This window comes from Lepisosteus platostomus, chromosome 5 (genome assembly GCF_059453375.1).
Source record: "Lepisosteus platostomus isolate fLepPlt1 chromosome 5, fLepPlt1.hap1, whole genome shotgun sequence".
In the NCBI taxonomy this organism is placed as follows: Eukaryota; Metazoa; Chordata; class Actinopteri; order Semionotiformes; family Lepisosteidae; genus Lepisosteus; species Lepisosteus platostomus.
This window is the reverse complement of record NC_142615.1, coordinates 20,425,575-20,442,499: the sequence shown is the minus strand read 5'-3', so window position 1 is coordinate 20,442,499 and position 16,925 is coordinate 20,425,575. Positions and strand designations below refer to the sequence as shown.

General features: G+C 42.3%; 1 protein-coding gene and 1 non-coding gene across 2 annotated transcripts; both read right to left on the bottom strand.

Moving 5' to 3' along the window:
* Positions 1–1,306: 1,306 nt before the first annotated feature.
* On the bottom strand, positions 1,307–2,512 carry LOC148664660 (zona pellucida sperm-binding protein 3-like). The gene is made up of 5 exons (XM_088632882.1): positions 2,373–2,512; positions 2,178–2,295; positions 1,878–1,978; positions 1,727–1,800; positions 1,307–1,314 (listed from the first exon to the last, which is right to left on the bottom strand). The coding sequence occupies exons 1-5, from the start codon at positions 2,495–2,497 to the stop codon at positions 1,307–1,309; spliced, it is 426 nt and encodes a 141-aa protein (XP_088489008.1). The 5' UTR covers positions 2,498–2,512.
* A 12,382-nt stretch (positions 2,513–14,894) lies between these two features.
* On the bottom strand, positions 14,895–14,950 carry LOC148664659 (U7 small nuclear RNA). The gene has a single exon (XR_015938947.1). It is a non-coding gene; the product is annotated as a U7 small nuclear RNA (small nuclear RNA).
* Between the last annotated feature and the right edge of the window lie 1,975 nt (positions 14,951–16,925).

The window sequence follows — 16,925 nt, the reverse complement described above, 5'->3', positions numbered from 1 at the left end:
TCGAGAATTCAATTGTTATCCCAACCAGTTGATATCAATTTAATTCCTAAGAGTTATGTTCTTGTTTTGAGTATCTAATGTAGAAGTTGTAACCAAGTTCAATTTCGAAATGGTCTAAATGAATGATATATACTGTATGGGTGACAGGGCCTTCTGCTGTTATGCCCCCAAGCTCTGGAACTCTCTCCCCAAGGATACCAGAGTCACCTTCCCTAAACTCCTTCAAATTCAGATTCAACACCTTGTTCTGTAGAAGAGCCTTTACTGAACTGGTTCTATTCTTTACCCCTCTGCTTCTACTTTTCTCCTCAGTCTATTGGAATTGTTTTATCCTGTGTATTCCGATTGTAATCCTGTCAAGTGCTTTGTGAAGCCACCTTCGGAACCATTATATAAAACAGTTTATTCTAAAATCCTTGAAACTTTAATAGGGCACTGCAGTAGGACTAAAAATTGACAGCCTTAGTGGGCCATCATGATTGTGCAAATTATAGGTAGTCACAAAGGAAGACTAGGATTCACTTGAAATCCATGACATGGGACACTGAAACAGTGGAGAGGCTTTGTGTAGTAAGCGTTCAGTCTCAATCTACACAGTCTGTGCTGCTGGTAGAGGTAGTTGTGAACACCTGTCTTCCGGATCAAGTACTGGGATCTCCAGTCTCAATCCTAGTACTTCCCATGACTGTCCACTACCACTGCTGTGAAACCAACACCCATAAGATAAGACCTCCGTGATTTTAACTGTACCATTATTCACTGATGCTCACACAGCAGTATTATTCCTCTGCTAAGGAAGGAAGGCCTACTTTACACCAAGCCCCTGTTGACAATTCCTTCCTCGTGTTTATTTTAGGAAGTTTGTGCAGCCTAGAATAGGACACCAGATCTCACTCTTATTGGGCACTACAGTAGCAACTCACTCCATAACCACTACCCTTCTCGGAAACAGGAGGATTTCCAGTATATTGAACACCTCTGTCTCTCCCACAGTAAAAGATCACACTGCCCTGCCTAAGGAAAAGTGCAGCCATCTTCCCCCAGTACAATGCTTTATTACTCCAGCCATTTTCAGTCCTCATTGGCAGCAATACAGGAAGCATTCTTGAAAGGGGAACCCCCACAAATACAGTACTTCAATTTATTAATGGGTCTCACTTCCCTTGAATTCCTCCACCCCATTCAAACCTATAAACCATAAAGAAACAAGGGCAGGCAGAAGGGTCTTTCACAGCTTTATTGAGATGTTGCCATTACAAGGCGAGTGGAGGCAGGAGAGTCACAAGGACCAGGCTGGTGCCTTCATTCAAGCACCTGGGGAGGAAGAAGGAGAACAATCCAGCTGAACTGCAGGACACCCACCCCTACAGGAGCTCCTCCTGCCAGACCCTACCTGTCCACTGGCAAACATCTCCAAAGTCCTCTGCTCCCTCCACATCCTCACTGGTGCTCTGAGGGTCTCCCTCCTCATCCTCAGTCCAGTCAGCTCCCACATCCAGAGGAGCTTCTACTGGTGCCACAGCCACCCGACTGCTGGTCACCAGGCTCCTGGTACCTGTGGACAAGTAACACCCAGGAGTGAGGGATCTGCTATACCCAGAGTCCCACAGTGATGCTACTCATCTAAACAGTCCCTTTGTCCAGCACGGGATCATTCCTCAGTTGTCCAAGCATGGTTGTCTCTTGGGCAGAGATGCATCCACAAGGGATAGAGAACGAGACCCACCTTCATTCCGACTGCCAGCACACCTGGACTCACAGCAGGCACAGACCTCATGGTCACCATACAGCTCCTCCCACCTGGAGGAGAGGAGGACAGGTGAGACCTCCACCTGGCATGTCCCAGAGCACCCTCAGCAGGCTCCTTGCAGAAGTACCTCTTAGCCTCCCTGTTGTAGGTGCAGGACTTGGTCCCTGGTGTTGCTTTAGCAGGAGCCACAGCCATGACACAGTGCATGTACAGCTCAGTCACTTCATGCTGCAAGAGGGAAGGTCACAGCATTAAGGGATCAAGGCCAATAGAGGGACAGAGAAGGACCATCTGCCATCAGTGAAGGCAAGCTGGCAGCTCTAGGCACTACAGCTGCCACAGTCTGGTTCACATCTAGATCATGGATGAAAAAAGCAGACCATGGATCAGTAGAGCAAGAAGGCTGAGCAGCCTTTGAGAGCAGTACCTTCCTGGACAGCTTCTTCTGGAAGAAGAAGGCATCAATTGTGAAGCGGAGCACATCCTTCTGCTTGGAGGGGACAAACCTGGACAGGCAGCCATCTGCCTTGCTGTCCACCATGCACCTGGGGACAAGGACAAGGATGAACCCCTGCAGGTTCTCAGGGCTCCTGCCCACCTCCCCTCCCAGAAGGGGCCGTACCCCAAGTTGTCGATCACAGGGTAACGGGGCTGCGAGTGCTGGTCTGGTTTCTCCGTTACGTAACACGAGTGGATGTATAGCCTCTGCGCCGCTGTGGCAAAGTAGGCAGTGGCCTGGAAGTACATGGGCTGACCCAGGAAGTACTCATCCTTGGGAGAGAGCCGGACCCAGTGGGCTGGAGAGAGAGGCAGCATTACACCTGCACACAGCACCCCCTGCAGGCAGGAGGAGCCACTCACTCAAAGAGCTTACAGTTGGTGGTGAGCAGCACAAAGCTGTGCTTGTTCTTCAGGTCCTTGAAGAAGGTCCTTCTCCTGGCCCACGTGGGGACATAGCCAACCTTGTAGGAGTAGTGGAACCTGCAGGACAGAGGGGATGAGGGGCTTTTGGACACTTTCCCAGCAGCAGCAGAGCCCTGCCTACCTGTTGTAGGAGTACTTGACCAGCATAAGAAGGGAATGAAGTGATGCACAGGTGCACTGGAGGAGGGCGGGGCATAGCAGAGAGTGTTGGAGTACACCAGGCGGCCCTGGACAACCTGCAGGGTCACAGAGGAAGGGATATTCCCAGGAAAGGCAACCCCGACACTAGCCCTACAGCTCACATCGATACACTGCATGTAGATGAAGACCTGCTTACCGATCGCTCGGTGCCGCACTCGTGAAGCCCGTAGATGAAGTAAAAGTAACGGCATGTGGTTCGGCTGACGCTGCAGTTGCCCAAGGTCACTTCCGATGGCTGACAGCTGAAGCCGAACAGGAGCCGACTGACCCTCACGTACATCCTGCTGGAGTCGCACCACACAGCCACTCCTCGGGTGCCCCTGATGGCCGGGCGAGCCGGCTGCCGCCCTCGCTGGGGAGGAAACAGGATGCTCTTGATGTAGGCGGGTAAGGGGCGGCTGCCAGCTTCGGGCTTCATCTTCTCCTTGTCGAAGTAGGGCGAGTACGCGTCTCTGGACACGGGAAGGCGGCGAAAGTCGGGAGCCAAGGACTGCGAGTCGTTCTCGCTTGCAGACAGGTCTTCGGAGGGCGCATCTGCCAGGCTTAAGTCCTCCGACTGGGCTGCGTCTTCAGGAGCCGGGAGGTCGGCCTGGAGCGCTAATTCCCGAGAGTCCCAGCGGAAATCAGTGCAGGGAGCCCATCTGTCACGGACGTCCAAAGGGACTAACCGTGGGGAGCAGGAGAGCGGAAAAAGACCCATATGCATAGCGGCGAGACAGGAAAAAGGCCCGGGCTCATTAGTGCAAAGAGTTCAGGAATGCCGTATAGAAACCTATGCCCTCAGGGAGCGGACGTGGGGCGCCCTGGTGCTAGGCGGGTCTCAGGACATCCGAACGTCAATGCTGAGCGAGGACAGAGTGCAAGACCCGGAAATATATAGCCCAAGGGAAAGAGAGGGACAGGAAGGACAGCAGACCAGAAACTAGGGACAGGACAGAGAAGGAGCGCCCTCTGGCTGCAGAGGGTGTGACACCGGCCCCTGCGCACAGGCACAGCACAAAGAGAAACGAGCGCATTGCCAAATTGACGTCCCGCTAAACTGCTACAGAAGTAAGACAAGTAAACCACCAAACTGTGTTGAAGCAAGAGAGCATAAAGTGTGAACACGGTGACTAGGTTTTTATACTAGCAGGACTATGCTACCACTCACATGGTCACACTACCGCTCAATCAACACAATCAGTTACATACAGAGACCCGGATTGTTCTCAGCGTCTAATTAGAACCTGCTTCCAGTCTGAGGCGGGACTCCGTGAAGCCGCCTGAACACTTTCCCGTGTGTATCTGACCTCAGCGGAGGAGTTCCACGCAATTTCGACAGAATTAAATCACCCACACGTGTAAAATTTGCTCAGATTAATTTATTGTTCAATTAGTTTCTAATTTCCGAGGAAAGTGTGTTAAACTCGCTGTCAGACAGAGTACGGAACATGCGACACGTCCGTCCACACTTTCTTTTATCGAGGGGGCTGTTCTATCAATACGTACCGCAATGAAAATAATTTTACTATTTTTCATGTGTAATTGCATGTCATATTAAAATGTGTAATACAAGCATTTCTTTGCTTCCCAGTAAAGAAATACTGATCAGCTTTTGACATGATCTGATAATAATTTGTCTGATTTTCCAGAGATTGCTTTTGCTTCGCAGCACTGAGAACCTATGGAAGCCCGTTTCCGCCAGGGAGTAAAAAAAACGCACTATGGTATCTCAGAATTGTGACTTAGAATCATGGAATTGCGACCTAAAAACTCAGAATTTTGACTTTACCTCTCACATTTGCGACTTCGAAATAGCCCATATTTCATTGTCTGTCCTTTTGTTATTGTAACGAATTCGGGTTCTAGGGCTTGTGCCCTCGCCGCTCCCACCCTACTTCGTGCCTCACTGTATTGGCTCAAACCCAGGTCTTGCTAGCTAGAACCCGAATCCGTTACAATAACAAAAGGACAGACAATGAAATATGGGCTATTTCGAAGTTGCAAATGTGAGATATAAAGTCGGAGTTGTGCGTTACTAAGTCGCAATTCTGAGTTACTTAGTCGGAATTCTGCGATACCATAGCACGTTTTTTTGTAACTCCCTGGCGGAAACGGGCTTTCATACATTTCAATTAGTCTGATCAGTGCAGGACAAGTTAATGTAGAATCATTACTATGTCTGTCTCTTGTTTGTATATAAATGAATGTCTTTGACAACTTGTTAGATGTTAGTTTTTAATTTAGTTTTACGATGTAGGTCATGTGTTAACATATGCACGAGCATACGAAATGTCTCACTCCTGATTCAGCTCATGCTCCATAGGAGAGAAGAGATTCCTCCTGCTTCTCGTACAATCATATCAGAACAGAAGCCCGTGTCGCCCAGCTCTGATTCAAGAGCGACTCGCATCTTCAGCCCTTTTTTTATTCGTGATCCTAATTTTCTTTAGTTATGATCAATATTGAACTTTTTCTAAATAAAACGACAATAATCAAACATGCAGGCAGACTTTTAAAAAGTATTAGGAGCTGACAGGGTGCCCCTTTGGAATAGTTGTCAGAAAATGTGAGAAAAGGAAAGGTACGTAAGCTCTCACACACAGCATTAGAGATTGGCATCTGATGAAAAAAACAACTACCTGTCTCCCCAGCATTTAACGGTGCTGTTGTTTTGATTTTACATATTGTTAGCATTTTAATGAATTGTTAAAAGATTGATACACAAATCGCTAAATAAGAAAACGTAAAAACCCTAGCTGTAAGCAATTGGCCATTCATATTCCTGAATTTTAAATCCCGGTGCAGCTAATTTGAAAGCAGAGTCTACCATTTACTGTATTGCAGAAGCGTATTGTTGCCACCAAGGAAAAAAAATCCTGAGTTTACAAGAGTTAAGAGGAAACAAATGCAAACACCGTTAAGAAAAAACACACACGTCTCAGGCCTTAACCATGACAAGGATGGGATTTGAACCTAGACGAGCAGAGCACAATGAATTAGCAATCCAAAAAGTGACTCCTGTTAAATTTTATTTTCGCTTGCTCGATTTGTAGTACGCTCCTAAATCCTTACAACCGATAAACAAAACGGCTTCATGTGCCACAGCATTCTGCTGCAGGTACGGTTTGCACCGTGTATAAGGCGAACCCGAATTAAATATTTCAAATATGTGAAGAATTTCATGAAACCTGAAAAAAGATCACAGCCGATGTCAGCAATTCAGAGCCTGTAGGCAGCTTCAACAGAACAAAACGATCTGAAGCCGCAATAATTTCATAGAGTGTATTGTGACACTCTAACCAGGTTGTTGCTATTACTGCTACTGCTACTGCTGCCGTTGCTTTAAACTCTACTCAGCGGGCAAGTAAAGTTGTCCAAAGAATAGACTACTTTGAGCCGTCCGAATTCCATTATGTGAATTTAAGCTTTTTTTTAATTAATAACAGCATTAGTAATACAATGCGTGCTCAAAAACCTTACTTATTAGCTTATGAAGCAATAGTGTTTCGACAATTTGCGGTCTTCAAAAAGTAAACGCTGAAGTTTTTATACTTCCTTGTGAGCAGATCACCTTTGATTTAGAAAAGGAAAATTTACTCCCCTGTTGCTTTCATTGCAATATCTGAATCGAGACCCAAGCGCTAAAAAAGCTGAAAAACGCAGAAGTCATAAACCCGATTTTAATTTAGACACACATTTTCTAATGCAGCCTTCATTACAAGACAGTCTATTTCTCGAAAGCGTGTTATGTAAAAAAGAGAAAAACGAAAATATGTGGATGACAATATTTAAAAGCTGAAGATTTTACTTTTGAGAAATTGTCATTTTATGTATCTACAGATGCAGCCATTCAAAATGGGTGAGGTATTTCGCGGCATACCCCGGTGGGCGTGTCACAGTATCACGCAGTATCACGTGTGTCACGTGACTAACTATCCGGCGTCGCCTTGTAAAACCGCCAGGGGGAGCTTAACCTCTCATGTACAGCATTTGAGCCTTTAATTTTGAACTGTGTATTACAGCATGTTAATCATCAGTCATTAAAATGTTGGTATATATTATGAAAGCAAGATTGCTCAGTTGGACAAAAGTACACAACCTACCTTTATCAGAAATATTTATGCATCAAAGCCTTTACTGAAGATATTACTAATAGTATTAATAATGGATGACTTTGGACAAGCTGTATACTCAAAGTATAATTTCTTTAGCACATTTGTACAAGCACTTGGAATCTGTCCAAGCCATACTTTGTCAGGCATTTTGTTTTACTTCAACGGGGCATAAAAACTTCCTTGCTTTTAACAGGGCGTTTCATAATTTCTAGCTACGAAAATTCTTTAAAATGCGACACCTATCATTCAACTAGAGCTTAAAATATCACAAGGAAAAATACACACCGGTATTCCATTTCTCCATAAACATTGTAAGCTTCGAAGTCTTTAACTAACGTGAAACCGGAGTCAACAAGCATACTTTTAGAATTTGATTAAAAGGGAATATAATATGGAATCGCGTATCTCAATAATTTAATAACGGTATGATTATATCCGTGTACTGCGGCAGAGCTATGTAGGGCTGTTTCGCCTGCCTGGTCATGTGAGCTGTCTTGTAGCCTACTGGTCTAGGTGCGTGACTACCAGCTGGCAGGTTGTGTGTTCGAATCCAGCTAGTGCTGGACTTTTCATTTTTATTTATTTATTTTTTAATCGCGTAACATAAACATATTACCGTATGCAAACTGTACTGTATACAATATGTATATGTATATTTAATTTCTTAACTGTGCCCGTTTAAGTATTGAATATTCATATCTAATTTTACCACTGAAGGGAAATCTTAACATAAACATACAGTATATGGCTGGTCTCGGTACTTTAAAGAAAAAAATACGCACCAGTATTCCATTTCTCTCTAAACATTGTAAGCTTCGAATGAAACCACTAAATAAAGACATAAATATAGAAATCTTAAGATTTGTTTTATTTAATGTTGGTAGCAGGATGAACTGTCAGAGTGTATATTTTGTCGCAAAGTTGCTACAAGATGTTAACAGTGAAAAAGGTATTTAGAAATGAGTTATTTCAAGATGAAAAAGAAAACATACACGAAACATGGTTTCATTACGACCAGAATCGGTCTTGAGATATTTTTAACTTGATTTACAGTATTTGAGAGGTATGTCTTAACACCGATACTACAGTGCTTAAGTACTGCTCACGTATATGTTTCTAGGTTTATATTATGCATTTCATACGGTCAAATTACTTTTGAGCAACTAATAAGAAGCGCTAAACGGTATGCGTTTTAGTTTCGTTTTGTGCTGGAACCCGTGGATTGATTAGAGATATCAAGTACATACAAGTCATTTTTTAAATGTTGTAGTTCGTCTTGAAAAAATGTTACGAGTACATCATCTATCAACAATTACACAGGTTCTGTTTCCATATTGCGGATTTTGGTTAGGTACAGTATTATCAAATCCAGTGGCGCTGTGTGTTACTTTACTGAGTCCCAATCTGTGATTGAAACCTGTAAAACCGGTTTAATTCGTCACAGCCAGCACTCTTCAGGTGTGAGGGTCTTCTGCTCAGAATGAAACGCTAAAATGTTTGTGTATATTCTAATGGTAGTGGGGGCAGGGTGTGTGGGAACAGGTTTGTTCTTCACACCTGAAACATTTTCTCTGAAAGGATTTTCTTCGCAGTTTAACCGATCTTGTTACAGCATGTTACAGTTTACTATTATTAACCATATTAATTTTAAGTGCTTAATGTAAAATCTTGTAAAAATATATTTTCATTGTTCAAATATACATTAATATACATTAAGTCTGACTATCATATAATAAGTTAAATACAAAACTAAAGAAAAAATAGGGTTAAATATAATTCAAAATATTTTGCTAACAATGTTAACTGTTTATGAATAATAAAATGTATTAACTAAGGAGTAGGATGGCACAGTTGTTAGTATGTTTTTTGTTTTGTTTCTTTTTCATAAATACAACAGTAGTACCTGATGTCTCAGTGGCTTTCAAAATTAAATTATGCATGCAAACCTGTGAACTAGAAAGATAACTAAGATTTTAATACTAATTAAATGACCGCGGGCACTTCCCACCCCCCCTACATTCTCAGAGTAGAACAGACTAACCTTCTAATGAAAGACGATGTTGGTTTTGCATAAGGGGCGGGGCTATGGAAATTAGGTATGTTTGGGAATGTGTAGTTACATGTTCTGGCTGTTTGTGAATTATCGTTGTTGAGTATGGAGTGTTGAGATATTGATTTTGTGTAATGCTTTATGTTGAAAATTGAGTTGGATTTTGTTTATGATAAACAGGATAAACTGGGGTGGGAGGAAGGTTTGGTTTTGCATAAGGGGCGGGATTATGATAATTGGAGGACTTTGCGAGTGTAAAATGGTTTGATTATTTGATTTTGTATTGTGGTTGTTATCTATGTTTTTGGTTGGTATTATGTTTATATGGTTGTTTTTGTTGGTTGGTTGTTATTATGGTTATTAATAATACGATCTATAGTTGAAATCTGAGCCTAAATAAAAAGAAAAAGCAAGTGATTAGGTTTATGAGCAATCTAATTACTTATTCGTTTAAAAGGCTATATAAAATAAAGTTTATTATTAATTTGCTGGACAGAGCGGTGAACATTATTATGCATGAGACAAAGATAACGATCCTGATCAGTTTAGAAATCTGTGTACGCTGTAAGGTTTTTACTTCTTAAACTTTTAAAATACACGTTTAGAATTGAAAGAAATCCTCTTCCTGGTATAGCACACCAGCACGTATTTTTTCTCCAATCAGAGGGGTGTCAGATGGTGTCAGCCAATCACCATTCTGCGTTGGGTAGCAACGGGTGACTGTTCTCAGGCGGAAGATGTAAGCAGCTTAATGTTCGTGTTAAATATTTTTTTTAAATTCAATTAAACGGGCACAGTTAAGACATTAAATATACATATACATACTGTATACAGTACAGTTTGCATACGGTAATATGTTTATGTTACGCGATTAAAAAATAAATAAATAAAAATGAAAAGTCCAGCTGGATTCGAACACACAACCTGCCAGCTGGTAGTCACGCACCTAGACCAGTAAGCTACAAGACAGCTCGCATGATCAGGCAGGCGAAACAGCCCTACATAGCTCTGCCGCAGTACATGGATATAATCATACCGTTATTAAATTCTTTAGATACGCGATTCCATATTATATTCCCTTTTTAATCAAATTCTAAAAGTATGCTTGTTGACTCCGGTATCACGTTAGTTAAAGACTTCGAAGCTTACAATGTTTAGGGAGAAATGGAATACTGGTGCGTATTTTTTTCTTTAAAGTACCAAGACCAGCCATATACTGTATGTTTACGTTCCAAAATTAATATCGTTTATGGCCTTCACACGCGTTACAGTATGCTCTTATTCTTTTTATGCTCAGCTACTAAGATTTCCCTTCAGTGGTAAAATTCAATATCTACAACGGGCACAGTAAAGACGTTTACAGTACAGTAAGTCTTTCTACGACAGACCAACGGACCACGAGTGCCCCTGTCGGTCAACCAATCACGCACCGCGGTATCGCGTGTCATCTTACCTGCGGTATCTGTACTGTGGTGTCTGTACCGCGCACTTTGAATGGCTGCATCTGTAGACGCTTTTTAACCACTGCTTTTAGAACTTTGCTGTGCTTCCTGAATCATTTTCAGTGTTATAAACTGGGTGTGGAAGTAGCGATCACTTTGTAGAGCAGTTGATAGACTGGAGCTGTTCAGACTACTCTTGTTATTCCTCAAATGCTTCCATCATTTTTCTTTCAGGCTAGGACGCGAGTGTGTACATGTGTTTGGTTTTGCGTTTCACTGATTCTCATTGAAGATTTGTGAATTAACAAGGAAAGAATCAGTTGCCTCGGAAAGCAGAAGGTTTGGTTCTCAACGATCTTGAAGACACGCCCATGTAGAGCAGCGTGTGATGATTCGTATTATAAAAGACCAAGTGCTCAAAGTGACGTCTGCGTTTGCCGTTGAAACTTTTCATCTCGGGCGCACTTTTAGAGAGCAAAGATAGAGCAGTTGTGTTGAATCACACTGTGACAGCTGTCAGCTGAGTGGCGCAGCGGAAGCGTGCTGGGCCCATAACCCAGAGGTCGATGGATCGAAACAATCCTCTGCTATATATTTTTTATGCACGATTGATAAGCACACCATCAGTTTAATGAAGTGCATTAGAACTGTTTTTTTCTCTCGTGTGTATGCAAGCTTCACACTTACGGTACTCTTTCATCTTTACCAATAGCAGATGCCCAAATGTATCTTTGGTTGTTCTGCGATCCTTGATAGTTTCCTCAAATCCTTCAAATGAACATCCATATCAAAGCAATTGTGTTTATATATATTACAATTAAGGTACATATTAAAAATATCAACGCACATTTGTATAATGCTCATTTAATAATAATTGTCAAAGATTGTCAAGTTCTCCAACAAATGAACAAATGATCGACAAATGATGATTAATCTCTTCTTGAATATAATCTCAAAAAAGAACCATTAAGGTTACTAAGATCAAAGCTTAATCAGTGTATTAAGTTTAGCTTGCATCATAGTAATTGAGCAATAAAGTCTGTCCTAATTAAAGAGTACCCAAAGTTTGAAAGTACAACGTAGAATAAGAGTACCTTTAATTGCTCTAAAAAGATTTGTGTCTCCCAGGCACCTCTTTTGTCTTTGATCTTTCTGGTTTGTGCCAGCGAAGTTGAATTCCATCATCAGTTAATTTGTCTTAAGTCTGAAAACCAAATTATGACTGAGCTTAGACATTTCTCAAGCGAGTTTTCACTCAACGTTTATTTACTCAAATATTTAGTATCAAATGTACTACTGTAATCCTTATATTTTAAAAGACAATTTAGCGGTTTTACACGTTGCAAATTCAGTGGTTAACAAGGTATCTTTAAGCTAAATTTTGTGGATATTTTAACTTGATCAAAGTAAAAATGTAATGTAAAAACATAAAAAAATCTATAAGCAATACCTTAACAACACTGTGAACACACTTTCTTTGAAATCACTGTTGCCTACTCTCCAAAGTTGGTTTATCTGGAAATAATATTATATTAGAAATAATATTAGAAGCTATTTTTACTACTGGATCTTCACTAATCAACTAATCAGACATACCCATTACACATTTTCACATTTTAACTCCACTTTTCTGCAGTATTTGCTAAGTCCTAGAATACAAAGTGGCAATATTTCAAAGTTCAAAAGTTGTAGTAATTTCTTAGAACATGAAGCTTTTTATAAAACACTTTATTTTGGCATTAAAATAATTAGCAAGATTATACATTATAAACTAAAAATAAGAATGTATGCCAGAGATGGATCCTATTAATCAGATGTAAGCTGTCATATAATGACCTATCTGTAACCTATAATACTAGTAGTGAATATTTTCTACACCACAGAGAGAATATAATATCATACCAGTACGTTTTGATTGTCCATGTTGTCAAGGACTCACTTGTGTGTACAGGACTCTTCCATTGTGCTCAGCCTCTTGATGTGGAATTGGGAGTTCACCAGTTCTGTACACTTTCCCACATGGCTCAGTTCATCTCTGATCTCTATCAGGAGACCCAATCCCCGAAACTCTGAAATCATTCACATTTTGTATCAGCATTTGTAAGGAATTAGGTCAGGATTTTTTTTACACTATTGTTATATTAGCATTACTGTAGTGTTGCTAATGTGCTACATGCAATTTATAATCCTAAAAATGTAAAATTCCCACATTTGTAGTTGATTTTGTGTGATCTTCACCTTCACACTATTTTATATGCCATTTATTGCTTATTAACGTACTATTTTTAATCAAAATAATATTAAGACCTGTATGTATTCAAATAGTATTATCATTATTTATACTTACGCATCAAAAGACGATTGCTGAGAAAAACATGACAGTATTTAACCTAAATGGCAAACAACAAATATCAGCAATGCATTGTGGTATATAACCAGAAAAGATGCTGTGTTAGATATGTTTTCAATTTCAATTATATATGCATTTATTAATGTTGTCAATATTATTACGGTTGCAATTTAACCATGGTGAGAACCCCTGCCTGTCATACAGGAGAGTGGGGTTTGATTCCTGACAGGGAGCTAAGGAGCTTTTTCTATGACCTGTTTACAATTTAAACTGTAGTGTGAGACACCTTTCTTCTACAGAAATCTATTTTTTAAAAAGGAGATGAATTAGTTATAACAACACAAAACATCAAAGTGAAGGAGCTTTTCAGCAACTCCTTGGCTACATGGGAATTTAGTTTTTTTGACAGCAGGGTCATTTGCAAAATTAAACAAGGAATTGATTCACTCCTGTGGAATACTGTATAAAATGGAAGACAGGTTTGATATGGAAACAACTACACACATTTTAGTTTTTTTTTCCAATTGTACTCCCATCAAAGTGACATAAGAAAAGTCATTGTCAGAAGTGAGATATGAAAACAAGCCACCAGGGGAGACCGATGTAATAACTTCACCAGAAATATATTGAAAACAAATGGGCTGTCACTAAGGAAATTCATAGAGAAATACAGGTCCCACCATAAAACACCATAAGGAGTGCAAAATATGTTAAGTTATTTCTGTACTTCATCAGTGTCGGTAAAAGAGGGACTCAAGGACACAAAGACTCTAGTTTGGGATTCAGGCTGAGAAAGGGAAGTGTGACTTTGGACACAGGGCATTGCATAGAGGAACAAATGGCGCAACGAAACAAAATGCCAAAACCCCAGATTGAACCAGGGACCTATAGAGCATCAGTCTAAGGCTTTCTCAGCTGAGCTATTTCAACCTCTGTGTACGATCTAACCTCTGCTGTCTGCAGTAGCCTCCCAAAGTTCGAGCATGAGTGCACGAAGAGGCGTGGTAGAGCGTTACGTCATTCAGAAGGGGAGTAATCCAGTTCAGCTCTCTGAGGTTTGGTAGATACATCTTCTTCCTGAGTAATGTAGGATCAACTTCTTCAGGCTGGAGGAAGGGCTTGCATTTCGGCAGTAGTAACTGACTGAATAGTGACTTCTAGGACCTGGTCTTATCAGGTTGCTTTGCCACGTTTGTCAGTTCTGCTGAAAAGACTTGTCTCTAGGAAATTAAGGAAGCAAATGAATGACTATCTGAAAGGTGACATGATCTGCTGGCTGTTTGATGTGATGTGATGAATGACACAGGAAATTCGAATTCTTGCAATAAGACAAAACAAGATCCATAAAACACTGGCAGGAGTGCAAAATGTGAGAACATAAAAAGACACCTGTTTCTGCCCAATTTCAAACAGGGGATCTTGCGCATGTGTGATGAATGTGATAATCACAATATTACAGAAATGACAGCAGCATTGAACATGGCGAGACGTAAAAGATTGTTAATTCCCTTCAAATACTCAGTGTGTTTATTCTGCTGTATTAATTTACTGTGCTCATCAGGCAGTAACAAACCTGTTATCTACACACTGCTCCCAGAGCTGGATAGGTGACTCCACATTCTACAGCTCTCTAGCAAAAGAGGAAGTCAGACTACAGAAATGGAGAAAATCTCCTCTTCAGAATGTGGAAATATATTCCTGAGAGAAGTCCTTTCTCGAAGTTCAACACTCTCTGCAAGTCACCCATTCCCACCATGCGCAGTGTAGTGGTTATCACATTCTCTTAACACACCAAAGGGTTTCAGTTTGAAAGCGGGCGAAAACAAGTGATCACTTTTTGCACATTTGTCACTGCTGAGGTTGCTTTATGGGTCTATGCTGATCAATTGGAAATCAAATGGCAAAAAAGACCCTTTCCCACACCTAAGGTCAAATATTAGGAATCAAAACTGCTCGAGTGTATGGAAGCACACAGCTTTATTAAGATTTCCAAGTGCAAGATCTTTTTATTCATAAAAGACCCTATTTATGTTGTATGAGAAATATTAATATTAATACAGAATCTTTTTTCACCAAATAAATGGGCTTCCTGACTTCAGAAAGCCTTCTAGACAAATACTAAAAGAGCAAAAATTCAATTTGGTAAATGAAATGAAAACACATACCCTACCAAACCTTGAGTACAGGCCATTCAGGGTGATAATACAGAACCATTTATAATTCAACAAATAAAACCTGTCAACTGCTAATCACCACTTATCATAAAAAAATAAGTAGCAATACACAGTAGGGGACTCTTGGGTGCAAGTTAAATCCATGCAAGAAGGGGGTTTAGTGTTGTATTTCGAAATCAGATATGCAAATGAGAGATCTGGCCCAGCCAATCTCAAAGCTACCTTGGTCTGGAATGGAGCTGCTCCCCTCTTCTAGTTATTCACACTGGAGTTAGGTTACATATTAGCACATTTCATCTAACAGTTGCTCCAGAAACAAAAACGTAAACAAATGACCTGGACTGTGACCACACCTATTAGAATGTAGTTCAACAGATAACTTGTTAACCTTGTCATAAGATTTTTTTTGTTCTACAAAATATACTTTATTCCGCAAAAAAAAACATCTCAAAAGGAACATCTCACACATATTAACACTCCATGTAATAAAAAACAACGGCGATTGATTGTCCGTTATCAATCTTTGCAAGTGGGGGTGGATTTGCGCAATTAAGAGAGTCCCTCCAAACCTACCACTCGCTATTGTCCTTTAATCCCTGTATAGGGCCCAAAGTCCTTTCCAGCACTCCCTCGCCGTGGGGAAACCCCATTTGGCGACTAGGCGCTTCGTCCTCCTCCTGAGGGCCGATGGGCTCCCGCAGCGCCCGACAGAGGTTGCAGTAGAAGATGCAGTCGAGTTTCAGGGGGAAATGTGGGACATCTCGACCCCCTTCCTCGACCGGCTGACACATCCGGTTTCTCGTGATGTACTCGTACTTGCCGCCCCAGAGGAAGCCGAAGATCATCCCTTGCAGCGCTTGTCTGAGTCTGGCCGGCAGCGGGTACACCACCTCCAGGTAAACCAAAGCCGGCAGGATGTCTGCTTTCAACACCATCACTTTCCCTGTGTAGGACAGCGACCACGTTGTCCACAGACCCAGCTTTGCGTTCACCTTAGCATCCTCTTGGTCCAGTTGTTGGTCTCGTTGTCCTGGCTCTGGAAGGAAACCCCCAATATTTTGAGGGGCTCCGTGCAGAGCTCGAGAGCCTCCGGCGCCGTCGTCCTGTGCTTCCAGGGCCCGAAGAACTTCAGTTTGCTCTTTCGGCGGTTGACTTTCGACCCCGAGGCTCTGGAGTATTGCTCCATGACCTGCAGGGCCCTCCTCAACCCCCTGTCCGACCTCAGGAACAGCGTTGTGTCGTCGGCGTACTGGGAGATCTTCAGGGTTTCCCCCGCGCCTCCCGGTATCTCCAGGCCGTCGATGACAGGGTCCTGTCTCACCATCTCTGCTAAGGGCTCTTGGAGAGCAGGGAGATGATGCCCTCCCTCATGGTGTCTCCGAGTTTCCCCCGGCGGAAGATCTCCTGCGCCACTTCCACCAGATCTTCCGCCAGGGTGTCCCAGAAGCAGGTGTAGAATTCCTTGGGGAGTCCGTCCGGCCCTGGCACCTTGCCATTCTCCATGGACAAGAGCGCCTCCTTCAGATCCTCGGCCGCGATCGGACCATCCAAGTCCTCCCTCACCTCCTCCGGTACTCGTGCCTTCAGCTCCTCCAGAAAAGCATCGCCTGCCTCCACCTCCGTCTGCTTTTCTGAAAAGAGCTCCATGTAGAAAGTGGTGGCCGCTTCTACCTTGTCGCTCTCGTCCAGCACTTCCTCTCCATCTCCCTGTCTCAGGCCGTGGATCACCCTCTTTTTCTGGGCTCCTCGGACCTGATTGAGTTTGCGGAGCCTCTCCTTCAGGTCCCGTTCCCGGGCTGAATTGAAGGCTCCTCCCCCGTTAGCCGAGCTGTACTCCTCCTCTAGTTGTCTCTGGAGTCGTGCAGCTTCTTTCCTCTCCCTGGCAGCCTTCCGTCTGCAGTAGGTCTGCTACAGGGTTCGGGTCCTGTCTTTCACCG

What these genes read in the sequence shown, in the direction of transcription:
- LOC148664660 (XM_088632882.1), bottom strand. Translation starts at nt 2,497, where the DNA reads ATGTACTTCCAGGCCACTGCCTACTTTGCCACAGCGGCGCAGAGGCTA. An exon ending in CCTGTGATCGACAACTTGGG is followed by an intron (nt 2,296 to 2,372) that starts GTACGGCCCCTT and finishes CCTTGTCCCCAG; the next exon opens with GTGCATGGTGGACAGCAAGG. An exon ending in AGAAGAAGCTGTCCAGGAAG is followed by an intron (nt 1,979 to 2,177) that starts GTACTGCTCTCA and finishes TCCCTCTTGCAG; the next exon opens with CATGAAGTGACTGAGCTGTA.